The sequence below is a fragment of the Anguilla anguilla genome, chromosome 12 (genome assembly GCF_013347855.1).
Source record: "Anguilla anguilla isolate fAngAng1 chromosome 12, fAngAng1.pri, whole genome shotgun sequence".
In the NCBI taxonomy this organism is placed as follows: domain Eukaryota; kingdom Metazoa; phylum Chordata; class Actinopteri; order Anguilliformes; family Anguillidae; genus Anguilla; species Anguilla anguilla.
In genome coordinates, this window is record NC_049212.1 from 11,135,570 (window position 1) to 11,154,229 (window position 18,660).

At 47.7% G+C, this 18,660-nt stretch overlaps 1 protein-coding gene across 3 annotated transcripts; it reads right to left on the minus strand.

The window, feature by feature from the left end:
- Window positions 1-2,200: 2,200 nt before the first annotated feature.
- LOC118210435 (tumor necrosis factor receptor superfamily member 19-like) lies at window positions 2,201-18,543 on the minus strand. Of its 3 annotated transcripts, none has more exons than XM_035386624.1 (9): window positions 18,026-18,543; window positions 15,937-16,026; window positions 14,829-14,939; window positions 10,145-10,323; window positions 9,786-9,871; window positions 6,054-6,218; window positions 5,482-5,607; window positions 4,273-4,369; window positions 2,201-3,137 (listed from the first exon to the last, which is right to left on the minus strand). In XM_035386624.1, exons 2-9 carry the CDS (start codon window positions 16,000-16,002, stop codon window positions 3,113-3,115), a joined length of 855 nt encoding a protein of 284 aa, XP_035242515.1. In that variant the 5' UTR covers window positions 16,003-16,026; window positions 18,026-18,543; the 3' UTR covers window positions 2,201-3,112. The 3 variants fall into 3 exon arrangements, with proteins under 3 accessions (XP_035242515.1, XP_035242514.1, XP_035242516.1); XM_035386623.1 differs by having other exon boundaries at window positions 15,937-16,031; XM_035386625.1 differs by lacking the exon at window positions 5,482-5,607 and having other exon boundaries at window positions 15,937-16,031.
- Between the last annotated feature and the right edge of the window lie 117 nt (window positions 18,544-18,660).

Consider the following 18,660-nt stretch of genomic DNA (forward strand, 5'->3'; position numbering starts at 1 on the left):
CCTTGATGTCATCACCAGACTTGTGGCTCAGAATTGTACAAGATTGCATAACCGTGTATATCATGGCTACAGTTACATTGAGCTATTCCCATGATGCAAGATAAATCCTGACTTATAAATAACGAACCACATTACTCCCATTTGATGAAGCCTTGCTGTAATTGAAATTGCACGAATTGTTTGGCATAATGAGACCGCGTCACGGTTGGTTGTGTTTAAATGGCATGGATTAAATGAACACCAGTGTTAGGTCAGTGCCCTTTTCTAATAAGCCACGATTGCGATAATCAGCATTATTTCAAGGCCTGTCGAGTGGAAAGTGCGGGTAATCTTTTATGTCCCGTGTCTGTGTGTTTTGTGAGTGTAAAATTCAGGCCACCTGTGTGTGGCCTCAGGTTTACTGCACTGTGGGGGTTTAAGCTCGTGATATAGGCTCAGCCTCTCCAGACACAGCAGGCTAACCGCGGCTCACCGTCGCGGCTTTTGAGCGATTTCTGCTAACCTGCGGTTCGCTCGGATCGTTCCGTGACCACTGAATCAGGTATTTCCGGTGGCAGCGGCGGGCATCTGTTTCAACAGCTTCGCACGCTAATTGCCAGAAGACGTACGTGGCTGCTCTTTAAACACTGCCCTTGCATGCCTGGTGCTAGAGCCGGTCCCAAGGGTTTGCTGAAACAGCAGTTTTTGTGCAGCCAGGAACCAAATGTGCTAAAGTAGGTGGTTGTTTTTCTTTTCTTTTTTCTTTTGTACTGTTCTTGTTTTTTTTTTTTCTCTCTCAGCTGCTACAACTCTTCCAACTGGCAACGCTGTAGAGGGCCATGGTATGCACCCTGCTGAACGAGGCAGTTGGTCATGTGATGCGGTACGGTGGCCATTTTGGTTAAACTTCCAGGTGATGAAGCTCAGCAACCTATGGGCCTTGGTGCTTCATAGACCTTTTGCCCAATTGGTGGGAAATTCATGTGCCAGTGATGTCATGTTCCAGTGATGTCATGTGCCAGTCACGCATCTCTCCACTGTAAACCTGGCATCAGCAGTCCACTACAGATCAGAGAACCCACAAACGGATTTTTTAACTGACAACATATATTTTGTGACGGCAGGTCCGTGTGGAAGGTGACAATTCATACTGACAAATCGAATCGGACTTAAACAGGCTCATGGATGTGGCTGAAGAGCGGGAGGTACTTGTCAAATACGTAAAACTTTTCAGATTTGCCCTCAGGGAATATCGGATCAGTTTCTATGCTGGAATGTCCCCGGTTTGTCTTTCAGCTATAGTGTTTTTCCAGAAAGATCTCATCCCAGCGCGCTTAAGACTGTATCGTAGTACTGCTCTTTAACAGCCACTATTGTAGTCGGTCGTACGGGAAGTTGTGATCTACACGTACAGGATTAGTCTCTGAGCTCGACGGTCGTTGCTAGCGTGCCACTGTGCTCGGCTCCTGTATAATTACAGCCTGTGGCAGGGCTTACAGATGTTTTCAGCAGCGGGGATTAGCAACCGTTTCCAAGCACCTTCTGAACGGGAGCACACCAAAGTAGCTGCTAGCACAATAGCACGCTTATGAATTGCATGGTACAGCTGGGGCCAGTTACACTGGGAAGTGTACATCCGGATGTGTAGTGTGGCTGGGTCTGAGCAGCTGCTGGTGTTTGTACTGGGGTAACTTTGGTAACGTAATTTTGTATTTGTGCTGCACTGCAACGATGCTGGGCTTCCACTGGACAATTAGAGGCGTGCTTCACTTATTCGCTCACATTCACATTTGCATATGTAGATCTTTAAAGTAGGTGCTAGAACCTCTGAGTAATGTGAGGTTTTCCCCTCTTTAAGGTACAGCTGCTCTGTAGGGGGTAGGGTGACAGGGGTATAGTATTTTACATTTGATTCCATTCGAGTTTTGTAGTGAGTGTTCCTTACAGTCGTTAAGAAAGCCACCAAGACAGATTGTTCCAAATGTCTTTCTGTGGGGAAGTGGAATGGCACGATTGGAACTCACCCATTGTGGCAGCCTACATTACTCATGTGCATGTGCAAGGTGCGGTGTGAGTTTGGTAATCACAACTGCATTCATATGCAGAGATTTAATTAGGGAAAGCAGAGCTTTAGAATATGAGGCTGCTTCGTGCAGACTGGTACCCTGGGAACAGTACATGAGTAGCCAGTCAATGCTGGAAATAATGACCTGAAAGAGTGCTCAGTCTGCAGGATTTATTTACAAATACAGACAGCAGTATGTGACAAATTCATTACAAAAATATGTATAAATGCAGACTCACAGAAATATCAAATACTAAATCGACTTCTAAACTGAGGCAGACTTTGAGTTATTGGCCTTTCTGGGCAGTGAATCTACATTACAAAAATATCAGAATCCTATTTCGTATTTTACAGTATTTACAGGAAGTGGGCCGGCACCGGAAGAAAATTCCAGACTTTCCTTGTTGTCTGTGCTTGTTCAGTATTTCTCATTCGCCGCTTTTCTCCAGAAGTGCGCCATGTCACAGTGTACAAGCGAGGGGGGCCGTCCCCTCCCTTGGCCTCCTGGAGCAGTTCACCCTCAGAAACGTACGTCATTACATTAAAAAAAAAAAAAACGAAATCAACTGTACTGTAAAACTTCAGTCGAACCACATGCGTTTAGATGGTCATCAAGTCATTTCATTTTCGTCAGCGCGCCACTGGTTTCGGTACGGTCTCTTTTGGCTAGGTCGACCCAAAAAGTACGCTCGTAACGTATGTTTGATTTTTGTAACGGGCTCAGACCCTGATAACCAGGCCACAGTCGTCGTTTTTAACTTCGTGCTGCCGAGTTGGGACTTGCCTCCTGTTTCCCCCCCCCACCTCTCTGTTGGGTGCTGGGGGTGGTTCAGGTCCTCTGCTCCGGCGGGTTTGCCGTCCGGTGCTGCCGTTGGCCTGTTTTTACACGGCCCCGTCCGCACCGCGTTGCGCCACACTCGAAGGCCAGGGGCCACAGAGCCGTTTCAAAAGGGGCCCGCCGTACTTTTTGGGACTCTGTGTGTGGGCTAGATCTGAAACTGGATCTGGCAGTAGTCCTTTCATGTCCAGGTGAGGGGGGGGGGAAGGGAGGGTTCAAGGGTTGTAGCACTAGGCAAAATAAGTCCATGTTAACCTGGGGGAAAAAAAGACATGGGTTTTTTTGTTTAATCGATTTTTTGAAAGCTGGAGGCCAGGTAAAATTTTTGCTTTGAACAGTGCATATTTGCATATGGCAACACCATGTGACACTTCATGACACCCAAAATGCAGTACAAACCAATCATTGCGTTTTGATTGGTTCAGTCAGTGATTGACAGCTCAGTGTAGCTCCATCTGTTTTGGGGTTCATGAAACCTGACACCCCCATCACAACTCCCCATCGACTAGGGTTAGGGTTACGACCCGTCTGAAGAGACCTAAGAATATTTTGAACCCCTCATCAGCTGCGGTAAATCAAAAAAAAAAGGGGTCGAGAAACCTCTTAGCCTTACTAAGATGCACTAGCAACAATAGTAAAAATAGTACTTATAGTAAGTATATGCTCTTTCTCTTTGGTTCTTTATATCCCCCTCACAGTTTTAGGCCACTCCTCGTATGCGCTGGTCTTAGCAGCTACACGGCTTCCTCAGAGTCGGCCTGTTTACGTTTCGCGGCTCGCCCTCATGTGGGGAGCCTGTCGGAGGGAAAGCACCGTGACGCTATGGCGGTGGGGGCGCCCTTCCTGGCGTTGCCGTGGGAGACCGCATTCCACCCCCCGCGCGGCACCGCCACCCTCTCTCGCCCTGCGAGGAAGACGCCGGGGGCCGCTCCGGGCGGGGCGGGGTCTCGGCTGCGCCTCCACCGCCCCGGGCGGCTTGGCACCCCGGCGGGGTGGGTGGACCGGGAGAAGGGGGCAGACCGCTTTTAAGGACCAGACCCCGACTCAGCCCTGAGCGCTCTGTCCGTAAAGTTTATCAGCTGGAGAAGACTGAATGATATTCTAAAAGTGCTTTCTTTCATGTTTTTGGTCAACAGCACTGATTTCATAAACCACCAGGGGTGTAATGTTAGCATAAGAAACCAAGTAAAAACAAACGCTTGTTTAAAGTGTTTGGACCCCAAACTGAGACAGAGTATTTTTCCATTCAACGTTTTGCATGATAACATAATGTCACGAAATAAAGGTTATGATGATCGTTATGACAATCTGTAAACACGATCTTCAATTTAGTTTACAGATTCTGAGGGCACCCATAAATAACCACACATTTTCCCCAGGCTCCCCTTACCCCTCGTTGAGGCCTGCTGGGGTATGGCACGCACTGGCGTCCCGGGTTTGGCCCAGACTGCAGGTCTCATCACAGCATGGGGCCGGGGTCAGGGGGTCTGGAGAGGGCGGAGAGAGAACATGGTGGTCTGACTGGGAGTGCAGGCCAGAACCAGGACCAGGACCAGCACCGAGACCAGAACTAGAACCAGGACTAGGAGCAGCAGAGTTAGCGGGACGATGGGAGCAGTAGAGTTAGCGGGACGTTGGGTGCAGTAGAGTTAGCGGGACGTTGGGAGCAGCAGAGTTAGCGGGACGTTGGGAGCAGTAGAGTTAGCGGGACGTTGGGTGCAGTAGAGTTAGCGGGACGTTGGGAGCAGTAGAGTTAGCGGGACGTTGAGAGCAGAAGAGTTAGCGGGACGTTGGGAGCAGCAGAGTTAGCGAGACGATGGGAGCAGCAGAGTTAGCGAGACGTTGGGAGCAGTAGAGTTAGCGAGACGTTGGGAGCAGCAGAGTTAGCGAGACGTTGGGAGCAGCAGAGTTAGCGAGACGTTGGGAGCAGTAGAGTTAGCGAGACGTTGGGAGCAGCAGAGTTAGCGAGACGATGGGAGCAGCAGAGTTAGCGAGACGTTGGGTGCAGTAGAGTTAGCGGGGCGTTGGGAGCAGCAGAGTTAGCGAGACGTTGGGAGCAGCAGAGTTAGCGAGACGTTGGGAGCAGTAGAGTTAGCGAGACGTTGGGAGCAGCAGAGTTAGCGAGACGATGGGAGCAGCAGAGTTAGCGAGACGTTGGGTGCAGTAGAGTTAGCGGGACGTCGGGAGCAGTAGAGTTAGCGGGACGTCGGGAGCAGTAGAGTTAGCGGGACGTTGGGAGCAGCAGAGTTAGCGGGACGTTGGGAGCAGTAGAGTTAGCGGGACGTTGGGTGCAGTAGAGTTAGCGGGATGTTGGGAGCAGTAGAGTTAGCGGGACGTTGGGTGAAGTAGAGTTAGCGGGATGTTGGGAGCAGTAGATTTAGCGGGACGTTGGGAGCAGTAGAGTTAGCGGGACGTCGGGAGCAGTAGAGTTAGCGGGACGTTGGGTGCAGTAGAGTTAGCGGGACGTTGGGTGCAGTAGAGTTAGCGGGACGTTGGGTGCAGTAGAGTTAGCGGGACGTTGGGAGCAGTAGAGTTAGCGGGACGTTGGGAGCAGCAGAGTTAGCGGGATGTCGGGAGCAGCAGAGTTAGCGGGACATACTGCAGGCAGGGCCGGGGCCCAGGTGGCAGTGACCGCAGGCCGGGTGTGGCAGCTCGTGGAGCCGCCGCCGGTCGAAGCGCGACAGCTCCGCCCCGGTGTAGGGCCCGTCCTGAGAGCGCGCCAGAGCTACATGGGAGAAAGAGGAATTCAGCTCCTCCACAGTGTCCTCATCGGAGGCCCTCTCAGGGTTACTGAGGCGCCACGGACGGTCAGTTTTCACTAAGGGGGATGTGTCTGGTTGGGTGGGGGGGGGGCGGGGGGGTGCTGCTGTGTCTCCAAAGCACCAAACTACAGTGTACGCAAGAAATTTCTGCCATTTTCATTATGTTCTTTAGCGGATTCTAGATGGACCCAAATCGCAATTACACCGTATACACCCCTGTCTGTGCGTTTGTGAGCAGGGTCTCTGGGTTGGGTTAGAGCCCGGTTGGGTTAGGGCCTGTTGGGTTAGGGCCCGGGGGCGTACCAGCAGGCGTGTACACCCCTAACTGTGCGTTTGTGAGTGGGGTCTCTGGGTTGGGTTAGAGCCCAGTTGGGTTAGAGCCCGGTTGGGTTAGGGCCCGGGGACATACTGGCAGGCTTGTTCTCCAGCAGCTGTCTCTTGCAGTAGATGGCGCAGAGGATGAGGAGGGCCAGCAGGACGGCGGCCAGCGCGCTGCAGATGACCGCGGCCAGGGCCACATCCCGCGGGCTGGAGGCTGTGGACTGGAGGGGCACCAGGTTGACCCGGCCGCTGCCTGAGAAAAAAACACACACAAATATAACTTTGTATTCATATTCAGTATTCATATTCTAAATATGGTAAAGGGTGACTTCTGTGGCAGCCAGGTTTGGCGCCTCCCACTAAAATGGGCTATTGTCCGGGCCCGTGGTTATGGTCTGCCTGGGGTATGGAACGGTGGCTGTTCCAGTGGGGGTGGTGGCCTGGATGGCCATGGGGAAGCACAGCATCAGGCAGCAGGCCAACACCCCCCAGTGCTCATTAGCGCCCCCTCTGGCTGATCGCACACCTGCAGAGTGAACAGCGGCGGTGGTGGTGGCCGGCAGAACAGGAGGATTTAGATAAATACATTTTTGTATTTTACTCTTTTAAAAAGTTTGGATAAGTACTTCCAAGCTGATCTTTAAAGGAAACCACACCTCCACGTGTCAAAGGCACAAGTACAAAGTCCATTCTGTGTTTTTTTTCCTTTCCTTTTTTGTCACAAACAGCCACCATCACATGGCTGACCTTCCCTTAGCAAGTCAGACCCAGACTATTTCACAAGGGAACAAAGAGGACTCAAAGGGGAAATGCCCGTGGACAAACACATCCTTCACCTTCAGAGACCCAGAGTCACAGTCATGTCTGCAGCCCTCTCCCCCCCCCCCCTCCCAGGTGGCCAGCTCTCCCCACCGTGTGTCCAGACATTCAGCACATGTCTGGAGGGGCAGGAGTTACGGCTACAAACGATGGCAGCTGCTATTCCGTCAGCCCAGGGCTCCTCCCACAGCGGAGAAACGGCCTGAACCTGCCACATTCACCCTGAATCCTGGGCTCTGTAGCCTCTGGCACCCCTTTCATTTACAGTAAATTAATTTAATAACCTTTAATAACGGCAATGCTACTCCTAAAAATGTGCCCTTTCAAAAATAACTGAAAATAAGCAGCTTTTAAGTGAACCACAAGTGCAATAAGTAAAATCTGAGGAAATTCAACATTTTCTGATAAAACCCCCAATCTCCACCCAATTATTGAAATCTTCTCGCCACACCATGCCCAGGGGCGTGTGCTCAGCTGGATAAAATTAAGCCGATTTCCTAGGGGTACCCCAAAATTAGCATTCTTTTTAATAATTAGCCGTTCGCTGAATCAAAGCCATATGTTAGAAACCTACATTTCATAAAACCAGGACAGCTAAAACTGTACATCAAAAGAAACAGTCAAATCCTGGCCCGGGAGGCCGCGTTTTACATCAGAATTAGCGGTAATATTATTTTGGGGTCACCGTTATGCCACAACCTCAGCAAACTGGAGCATCTCATTCAGATACGCAACCAAGCGCAGAGCAGAAGTTCACATTAACGTGTTTCATAGCCAAACCGAAGCCCGCGCGCACTGAAACCTCCACAGAGGGCCAGACTGGTGAAAGATGTCCGCGCGCACTGAAACCTCCACAGAGGGCCAGGCTGGTGAAAGATGTCCGCGCGCACTGAAACCTCCACAGAGGGCCAGACTGGTGAAAGATGTCTTGGTTACGTGTGGAGCAAACAGAATAAGTGGCCCTTTGTTTGGAAAATTCATTTCCAGCGGCCCCTTCGAAGCTGTGTTTGCTCTCCGCGGCGTTAATCACGAGGCGAAGCCAGATTTGGGCTTCTCCAGGGCGCGGGGCCTTTGTGCCGCAGTGCAAACACTGCTTTAGCCTTGACTGCGCAGCTTTGATATTCCAGCAGGTAAAGGATGCCGGTGTTTGCGCATTCCTGGCTGCCAAAGAAAAAAAAGTTCTAGAAAAAAACGAACAGAAGACTGAACTGGCAGACTGAACGACAGCCAAAACAAATATTATTCTCGCTTCGATATGCGCTGTATGCGTACGACTGATAAGAGTCTATTAAAAGGAGATTAAGGATTTATAATGGAGAGAGGTCATCGAGGGGTTGTCATACACATCAGCTGCCTTTGGTTAAGACATAAGGCACAGAAAAAAAATCTCGTCTTAAGGGTAGCTATTAAGCTATTAACAATTAAAGTCAAACGATTAGTTTGTGAGCATTACCCTCTTCCGCTTCTAGGTGCAAATGCACTGCAGCATCTGTTCAAACACCTTTGTTGACAGAGTTCTCTAAAACACAGAAAGCACTGTTAACATACGTATTCTGAACATGAGAATGTGCAGATGCTCGTGCCTCTGTTTTGCTCCTTCTGTTCACCTTCTTCTTTCGTCCTCCCTCTCCCTTACTTTCAGAGCGAGTGCGTGAGCATGTGTCAGTGGCTACAGCTTTTACCCCTTTATTTCGCTAAAGCACAGACAGCTAAATACCTTTAGCATTTCTCTGGTTTGTTAAAAAAAACTCAAATTCCCAAATTCCGCTGTTCTCACAGCCAGTGAGCAAATTGTGGCCAGCTGCTCCTCCCACTCCCACTCCCACCCCCCACCCCCAGGTTGGAACGCAAGCCCGCTCTTATCGGTCGGTCTCACAGCTGCAGCAAACGCTCAGATGACGGACCGGTTGAAGAGCTTCTCGCCTGCCGATCTTATCGCCCCTTTCCATACACGCGCGCTCGAAAAGCTTTTCTGAAACTCGCAGTCGCTTACTGTACATGTCGCGAGACCAGGAATTTGCACACGCTTTACGGTTCACTGAGACAACCCGTTCCAGAGTCGCTCCACGTAACCGGGTTTCTCGATTTCATCTAGGCAGGAGGGCGGCTGAACAGACACGGGCACGTTGCGTGTGTGGCCTTCCCCCGTCAGCAACTTCGCCTATAGGCTAGAGCCGGGCCTGCATCCAGCCTTTGCTCAAAGGAGCCAGGTAGCATAGAGAGAGAAAGCTTCTTGAAGTGTGTGGCCCGCTTCAGATGATGGAAATCTTACCCCCTACTTATCCTAATTACAGGTTACCTTCCCCGTCATCCTCGCTTCATGTCAAAAACAAACACGCAGCCATTTCAAAGAGTTGCGGTTGAAATGGAAAAACCATCGCCGTGGAAGGCACTTACTGATATACTGGCCCGTCATTTCCGACTGAGTAAATTCTTATTTTGGTGCCAACAAATGGATTTGCAAGGCGGTGGTAACACTGATAAAGCACTGTAGGCTACACCATTTTAAGGGGAAATTCACCCTAAAATCTATTTTTGATGGTAGGAAGTGGTCTGCCCAACAGGTCATATAGTAAAAAATGGTTAGCCTTTATAACATTCATTTTAAAGACATTATCTCCCATCCTGAAAAAATCAGCCTTTTGAGAGCCAGTAGTTCCAAAAAAGGCAGCAGGAGGTTCACAGAGCAGGCGGGGAATTCAAAAATGAGCATTCAGTCTCCGATGATGACGACATGTGGGGCAGGGGTGGGGTAGGGTGTGGTGGGGTTTGGGGTTCAGAGATGCCCTCAGGAAGTCACACTCGACGCCACGTGCTTATGTTAGCCTACCGCTTCTCCGCTGCCCTGCAGCCTCCAACCGTAAGGTCACATTTAGCGGCCAGTGCAACAGGGAACTAACTGAACCTCACGCAGACCTGAATAATTCGATAAGCCTTAGAGAGCGAGCTTTGACCCTCACAGTGGAGGTACGACAGGCCCTGGGAGAGACGTGGTGCTTACAGTGCGGTTCGTAAGGAGAGGGCAGGTCCCCACAGGGCGCACACTCCATATCCTGGAAACCGCTCAGTTTCGTCTTCCGATAGAACCTGTCAAAAGGCGAAAACACAGGATTAGAGGAGGAGGAAAAAAAAAACTGAAAATATTTCTTTGGGTTCACTTCTGAACCCAAAGAAAGCATGATGATGCTTTGAGTACATCCACTTAATGCCACGACAGGGACCTAACCACAGACAAATATGGACTGTGTCACTGTGATGTCACCCATTCACTCTCCGTGGGCTTGGTGAAAAGCTGAGGAGTTGATTTTGAGTGTGGGGAGTGGGGTGAAGGGGCTGAGGCTTGGGGAGGGGAGCACTCACCCGGGCAGGCAGTCCCCACACACGGCGTTCCTGCTGGTGGAGCAGTTGCCCTTCTGGAAGCGGTTAGCCAGCGCGCAGTCCAGGCAGGGCTTGCATTTCTGCAGGCCTCCGTCCTCTTTGAAGCGCCCGGGCCTGCAGGGCACACAGCGGGCATCCTCCCCGTAGCCAAAGCCACATTCCTGCAGGGATTAGAGACACAGCCGACTGACGGGCCAGGGGAACGGACACAGGGCCAAAATAAGGCCCACAGAGAGAACATCAGCACCACAAATCTGTACGTAAATAAGTTTTAAAATATAACAACAATAATGATAAACAACAACACATAAATGATTATTGCTAATAATAATGATAATCATCATGATAACCATAACAATTATTATTTGCGAGCAGGCTTCACACAAAGGTTCACCTTCCTTTTGAGAATTAACTTTTCCTGTCAGCGATCTCCCTTTCCCTCTTACTCCCTTGCTCCCATACTCTCTTACTCCCTTGCTCCCATGCTCTCTTGCTCCCTTACTCCCATACTCTCTTGCTCCCTTACTCTTATACTCCCATACTCTCTCAATCCCTTACTCTCTTAACTCTCTTACTCCAGACAATCGATCCACTGCCTTCCACCCAGGGCTTTGGAATGCCCAGCATTTGAATGAAAAAGGCCTCTTTCCAGGACACCTACTGTTATATTATTACAAGTTTATCGCCAAGGCATTGTTCGAACCCTTCCTTTTCTGAATGGAGCGTGAATGTGCTTTGGGGGGGGAGGACAGCCGCTGTGCCAGGACGCGCTCCATCAAATGAATGGCTCTCTCTCTCTATCTCTCTCCCTCTCTCTCCATGCTTCAGTAGGACAGCCTGTCTTTCAGTGACTGGTGCCACACGCAGGGCGGGATAATGAACTCCAGGGCTGTGTTTCCATCCTGCTTTTCTTTTCTTTTTACTTTCCCTCAGCTCCTTTATCACCAGAGCCGCCCCCTCCATCATTATGCTATCACTACGAGTCTGCTTTTAAAAATAAATATCGATACCAATTTACTTTTTCATTCACTCTTAACGTTCTTTGAGTGTGTGTTTTACAGTTTATTCCAATGTAATCCCATCCATGTAATATCATAAAATGTGAAGAAAATGGGTTGATTTGGTTTCAAAAATTAAAATGATTAAAAGAGGTTAAAAAGCCTCACAAACTTCTAAGCTGATGACAGTCCTGGAAGAGTCTTGGCTCAACAATGCTTGCCCGGGTAAAGCACAGCCCAAGCAGGACCCCGACAACGATTTCTGTGCATTAGATGTGTCTGCAGGATAAAAATAGGTGGAACATTCCAGAATGACAGACAAGACGTAAAATTACACTGAAGTGATCCACTACAGCTATCCTCCTCCGGACTGTGGGATGCTATGAAAGATTGCTTTGCTCTTAAAAGGAAAGGCTGTTAAAAACTTGTTCCCAGGCTAGGGGGAGGATTCAACCCAGTTGCCGTGTCACCCTGGGTAATGAGAGGTGCATCTTGGGAAAGAAGCAGAGGAGAAATGCTGGGAAGAGGGAGGGCCGCACATGGGCAGCGTCACTCTTGCTGAGAAGAGAAACGCGGCGAGGTTGAGGTGCGCGGAGAGGCTGTTACACGCGAAGGCAGGAAGACCGTTCCCCGCGATGTTTCGACAAGCTCGCTGGAGTACAGCGCTCGAGTTTTAAATCGCCACGTACGTCCTCCTGTTCCCGGCGGTGCCTCAGAAAAGGCACGGGGCAGTGCAGACAGGCTGGCACACACACGACGACACGCGATTCACGCTTGTTTGCTTGCTGCCAATCACCACGTACAGTAGGCTGGGGGAAACGCGCAAAATTTAAACTGTTACCAGCCCCTCGCCGATATAATAGAAAAGCCAGTGTACACAAACGGGAGTTCAGTTAGCCGGGTTGAAACATTAACAGATGCTTATCGATGGGATCTCTCAGAGCCGAGCGCTAAAGCAAACTCTGTCTAATGTAAGACCTGCTAAATAATTGTTCTGTTAGAATGAGAGGATGAAGCAACTTTGTGGTGCATACCTCCAGTGTCTGGAAGCACACAGGCCAGTAGTCAGTCAACATTTGCCCTTAACTTTCACTCACAAATGCAGTTGTTTTGGTTTGATGAGTTCACCAATCAGCAAATAAACGCTTGCATATATTTTAAATTAAAAGATAAGGACAAAATGACGGACTCAAGGCCACAGTTGTGTTTTTAAGTCTCCTTTTTTTTGCAAATGAGGGACTGCGGCATAGCGGAGTTGCCAGTCTCCATTTCTGATTTCTCTGACCAATAAGGGAGGCTTATCATTTCACTCAAAAGGCCTTCCTGACGGGCATGTCGGAACACATGTTGTGAGGTCCATTAGTTCCACAGTGGCTTAAACTGAACGGACTGCGAGACTTTCTGGCTCTAGGACCAACGAGCCTAGGTTAAAAACCTCCCTTTCAACTAGCACAGCTCTCAGGGGGTGGGTGGGATGCAACCCACACTTATTCTGTGAGGGATGTTTTTAAAATTATTATTCAGATCTTTCAACCCAAAGATACACTCACACACCCCCTCAAAAAAAATTGGAGGAACTGCAGCCAAATAACCACTACCTGTCCACCCATAACCACAATCTCCTGAATCTGACCTGTGAAACCGGTGGGACTGAATTCATAAAGGCCCCGCCTGCCCTCCATGTGAACCTCAAATCTCCCTCGAACCATGACCATGACCATGACCAGAACCCCCTGGAATAACATCTCACCATGCATTGTTACTCACCCCCGAACCCCCCCCGAATTACACACAGTGTTACTGCTGGGAGGTGGCACATTGTGACTTGTAACATTGCCTTTTGGCAATTATTTTCAAAAAATGGTTCTCCACCACCCCCCCCCCCCCCCCCGCCCTTCCCCTCCCCGCACTCACACCCCTTTCTCCTCCCCCAAATGCCTGAATCAGGGTAGAATTTTCAGGGCTAAGAAAAATACCATTTTTCTGGGGATGATCTACCTCATCATAAACTTCAGGTGCAGCAGACCCCAGCCCAGGAAGACTAGAAAAACCAGATTGGATCCAGACTTGGAAATGTGACCGTAGCAAGGCTGGAGAGACGATGCAGTTTCCTAATGGAGCCAGTGCCCGGTGCAGCCTGGCTGCATGGAGCCCCCCCACCCCCCCCCCACCCCCACCCCCCCCGAAACAATGCAAGTGTCTTAACACTTCCTGTCATCTACCATACCCCTCACACACTGATGCCAGATTCACAGTTTTGGCCCCAACTCAGCTCAGAAATTTTATCTCCTTAAAACCTTTCCAGTTGCCCGACCGCTGAAGATTCTTTCACATAGTTCCCTTCACAGGTTCACAATGAATTTACTGATCTACCTGCAGAGAGGGAGGTGAGCCTTGAATTGAGGAATGTCAACATGACTAGGAAGCAAATTCCTTCACAGTGTTTTTTTGTAATCTGGTGCAGAGATCATTTTTAAAGCAAGTACGACATAACTGCAATCTGAATATCTTTGGGAGCAGAGGAGGGATGTTTGTTGTTAAGTTTATACAGAGAAGCATATCCATTAAGAGAACACTCCATTAATTACATACTTGTCCTTGCCTGAATTTTCACATTCCAATCCAGAGTTACTCTGTGGCTGGACAGCTTGCAAACTTTCAATTTGGCATGATTAACAGAAGCTGCCACTTTTAAATCCTTTCACCAAATGAAAGAGACTGTTCCTTTCATACTGTGCATGGTGAGTTTGCAGTGAGGTTCTTTCAAACCACAAAGACAATGACTTGAAAAATAACCACAGGTGGGGTGAAAAAAAACAATGGATCCATTCAGCAAAAAAATGTCAAAAAAGTATGGGTGTGACAGATTAAAGAACATTGGACTTTCAGCAAGAGCTAATAATGTTTTGGCCAAACTCTTCATCAAAGGCAGGAAGTAATAAATTTGCCAGCCATCTTGGCTCAGATCCCACAGTTCCCTACATCAGTATCCATTCTGTTCATTAAATAAACCAGTTAGAAAAAAAGAAAAGTGCACCACAGAATGAAGTCTTTATCCATTACCCAGGAAACAGCTGTGTTGCACAAGCAGACAACTCCAGGTATTTCTCTTCTCTACATGTTCTTTCTTGCTCTTGACCATTAAATAACCATTGCATTACAAACCCTCACCAGGCAGCTTTCGCTACTAGTACTAAAGAACAATAAAACATCTTACCCCCCCTCCCACAATTTGGTTTCACATATGGCATCACCATTCAAATGCCCACCTGTTTACACCCACAGAATGATTCCTGAGCTTTACTGTACTGTTCTTGTATGTGAGGCAATCATTTATTCACTGACCCAGCTGGTTGAAACAAAGGTAAACAAAGTGAATGGCTAAGTTTGGTTTTCTGGCCCTCTTATGGTTACTCCTGGTCCACGACACCTCTTCCAGCAGCAACTTAGTTTTCCTTGGTCTCCTTCCATCCTGCTACAGACCAAGCCCAGTCCTGCTTACCTTCTCCGCTTTGATATGACAAGGCTTCATGGTGCCATAGTAGCTGCCCATGCCACCGTGGCATACCAACCAACAGACAAAATACAAGAACACGACACAAGGGGTCCCACAGCACAGTGTACGTGCCTTGTCGTAACTCCACAGGTGAGCTGCAGCAGGTACAAACCTTCGACAGTTCATGTCCAGCGGCACACCGCTGGCAGGCCACACAGCTCCCCGACTGATCCTTATATTCTTGCTCCCGGCATTCCCTTGGATCCTCAGCCACTGTGAAAACCTGAAAGGGAGTATTGTGACCTCTCTCAGTGTAGGCCTCTACATGTTCTGCACGCACACACACACTTAAAAAGCTGAGGACCTCAAGAGACACTAAGTAACACATATCCAGAGAGAGAGCCAATCATAGACAGGCATTAAGAGCCATTCGGTAAAATCCTCTCAAAGCCAGCACCACAGAGACACTCAAAGACGGCCAATCAGGGACAGCCCCTCAGACCCAGAAACTAAAGAGATACAGACAGTCAATCAAACACAGCCACTTAATGGCAACAAAAAGTCTCTAAGAGGCACTCGGGAACAACAATTAAAATCCAGCTGGAGACATCCAACCAGCCAAGATCACTGAGAGAGAGCTGCACCAGATACAGACTGACTTGAGATTACAACCAATCAGTGGCAGATAATGACACAGCCACCCACGTGTCTATGGGGACAGAGAGATAGATAGACAGACAGACAGATTGATACTTTGTCGACAGCGCTAATATTGTGAATAACACTAATACAGTATATAAAACCAACCAAGACAAATCCTACTCATGAAGCGCAGACTAAACTGTAAAGACAAGCACAACAGTGTGGTTAAATCGAGGTTGAAGCGACGGGAGAGCAGTTGTAAAGTCCAAATAGATTATCAGTGCGGCAGCGTACCAACAACCGAGATTAACAAAACATGTCCGGACATGCTTTGTATAGCGAAGGTGTAAAAATCAGGAAAATAATTCCGAAAAGATTATTGAAATGTATGGTAAAATTACCACATGTGTTGACTATATTGCACAGTTCTGATAACTGTTGGTTAATTTTACAAAAAAAAAATGAGAGTCGCTCAGGGAACCTGCAGATATCTTAGCACAACTGCACTGCTGCCCTGGCGTTACCCTAAGAATGAACAGTGCCCCATTCCTTTCTCATAAACCCACTGCGTGGACCTGACCGTACGGAATGTCTACATCCACACTGCCAGGCAATGGAGCCTTAGGTACCGCACTCACCAGACAGAAGCCCATTAGCAGAACTTCTAACAGGCGGAGCCTCTCCTGGCCGAATCGCCGGGCCATTCTGGCCGACCTGTTCCAAACTGACTAAACTGAGAGAGAAACGGGAAGAGAAGAAATATATACACATCAGTTTGTGAGTTACATTAAAATTGAGTATTTTTATTGACAATGGTTGGATTCAACAACAGTAATTCAACAACAGTCTTTCCAGAAAGAAAGTTTGTGGACAGCCTGCGCATTGCCCTCACATACTTTTAATTATGTTCCTGTTATTAGTCAGTCTAGTTAGATGTAGGTGTTTGGCATAAGAAACAGCCAACCATTTGGTAATCCAGTAGCACAACACATACATTTCTGAGTAACATAAAATACATCCTCACAAGAAGAAATATAATTTAACAAAAACTCAACCATGAGAAAAAAATATAATAAATAAAAGGCTAATATTTTCATTACTTACAAACTCGCAGACTTAAACATACACATTTACGTTGGAAAGTAGATCGAATGCATGCATTGTGCCTTTACATTTTAACCTGATTTTTGCAGGAGAATGTGATTTGGCCGTCACACTTTTCCAAGGGTTGTCACAACAAAACCCGACCCTCCTACAGACAAAAAAAACGCAACGTGTAGGCCACAACCCGCTTCTGAAACATGTGAAGTACCAGTGATGGACCTCCTAAATGCAAAATAGGTTTCTAAAATCAGTTAGAAATAGTTGTCTGAGCCTGGCCCAAGATTGTTACGGCACAAGTTCTATCAGGAGAGGCGATCTGTTGTAGGAAACACTCTTCTTTTTTGTTAAATTAAACATGATCCTTCTGATTTGGTGGGTGACCACAACTGATTTGACAGATTCAACACCTATAATTGCCCGGCAGATATGTTTTAAGGGTGCGCATATTTTCGCAGGACGCTTCTTTCTGTAAAGACCACGAGTTACGTATCTTTCCTATTGTTACACGAACCTGGTATTACCAGCACAAAAAGAGCTGTACATAGGCCTGTGTGTAATTATGGGCCTTCTTTCAAGATGTCTGTAGAATACAGATTTTGTTCATCAGTTATTCGTAATTTGTCGTTCATGTTTAAATTTTAAGCCATGCCACAGACAAACCTGTAAATTCGGATCCCAACGACTATTTGCCACAAGTCAGAGCTGGATTCTGTGGCGTTTATTTAGTCACGTATTTTGGACGACCAAGTTAGTGACGATGGGATTATAGACTATAAACCACCTTTACTTTGTCTTGTTCATTCAATTTTAAAATACTGCACTCTAAAACCAAATATTTGCTTCACGTTTGTGTTACGCGAGTGTGAGGACAACCTCAACTTATAGCAAATGCTGTTACCAACTTTAAAAGCGTAACTCTGATGGTTGTTGGTTACAGTTAAATTGTACTGGTGTAGGCTACTATAATAGCCTATAATTCTATTATAATTACGCCGTCAACCGCGGCAATGATTGGTTTTAAACCCTGGAAAGAAAGAAATTATTTCCTTTCTTGAAAGTTCACTTGTTCACCAACAAATCCAAACTTTTTAAATGAGCTTGATTTAATACACTGGTTCTGAAGATGAACAAACATACATGTACTTTTAATCGTATTGTGACCACATACCACTTTTGATTGTCCTAAAATTTTAGAACATCATACAGACGTATGGACGTATTTGTAAATTTTGTATTTTCATTGTTCAGATTAAGCGAGACCATTACGATATAATGTTGCACACCCGTCCGGCGCTTTGGTGTTTCTGGATATGAAAACAGTAGGCTACAAATGGCTATTTATTAGTCCATCAACGGATAACCGTTTCCTGGTAGTCTTTCAAACACAGACGTAACCAAACCCAACGTTAATTTGCCTTTATTGTTGAACAATCTGGTAAAGGCTTAAATTCAGGGGGAAATTAATCGCTCAGATATTTCAAGTGCACACCCTTTAACTTTATGTCGTAAAAAATCTAACTCGCTGCAATAAATAAATAAATGAAGATCTACAGCTAGCCGTAGAGATCGTAACAAGACAAGAGACCACATCAATGGTCAAAGGATTGCACAAAAAAGGCTTACCAGACAATAAATAAAAGGATATAGTCCTCTCGTTCACTGCGGGTGAATTCAGTCGGAGTCTCTCTGCTCTAACTCCTGCAGTGGATTCAAAACCATTATCTGCCCCTCTTCACGTACTCGCCTGCGCAACTCCAGACGAACTACCAAATCGAGGAAAGAATCTGTACACAGATCAAAGGATGGGCGTGGCTGTGATCAAAGGCGTGACATCTGATATGCGATCAGCGTGCACTTCAAAGCTTACCGCTTAACCCGAGAGCGCGCAGACACCAAGAATTTAAAACGGTTAGTTATGATCCGAGGATGTTATTATTTGCGGTGCCAAGGCCATGCTGACCAGGGGGTCTGAAATATTAAAGAAGTTTGAATCGTGGCAGCCGGCGAAATTTCCTTTATTCTCGTTTAGTGGAAAAGCCTCCCGCTCCCAGTGCCCTCTCCATGATCCCCAGTGTATTTGTTGGGTTTATCGGAGTCCTCACTGTTTGATGCTAGTTCACGGACTGAAGCCGTACCCAGCACTGAGTCCGCTTTCATCTCAACTAGCTGCAGATGCCCTGACGTCACCCCCGAGCTCCAGGATTGGTCTGACCGACCGGCCGCAGACAACAACCTGAGGGCAAGTCATTTCTGCTTTG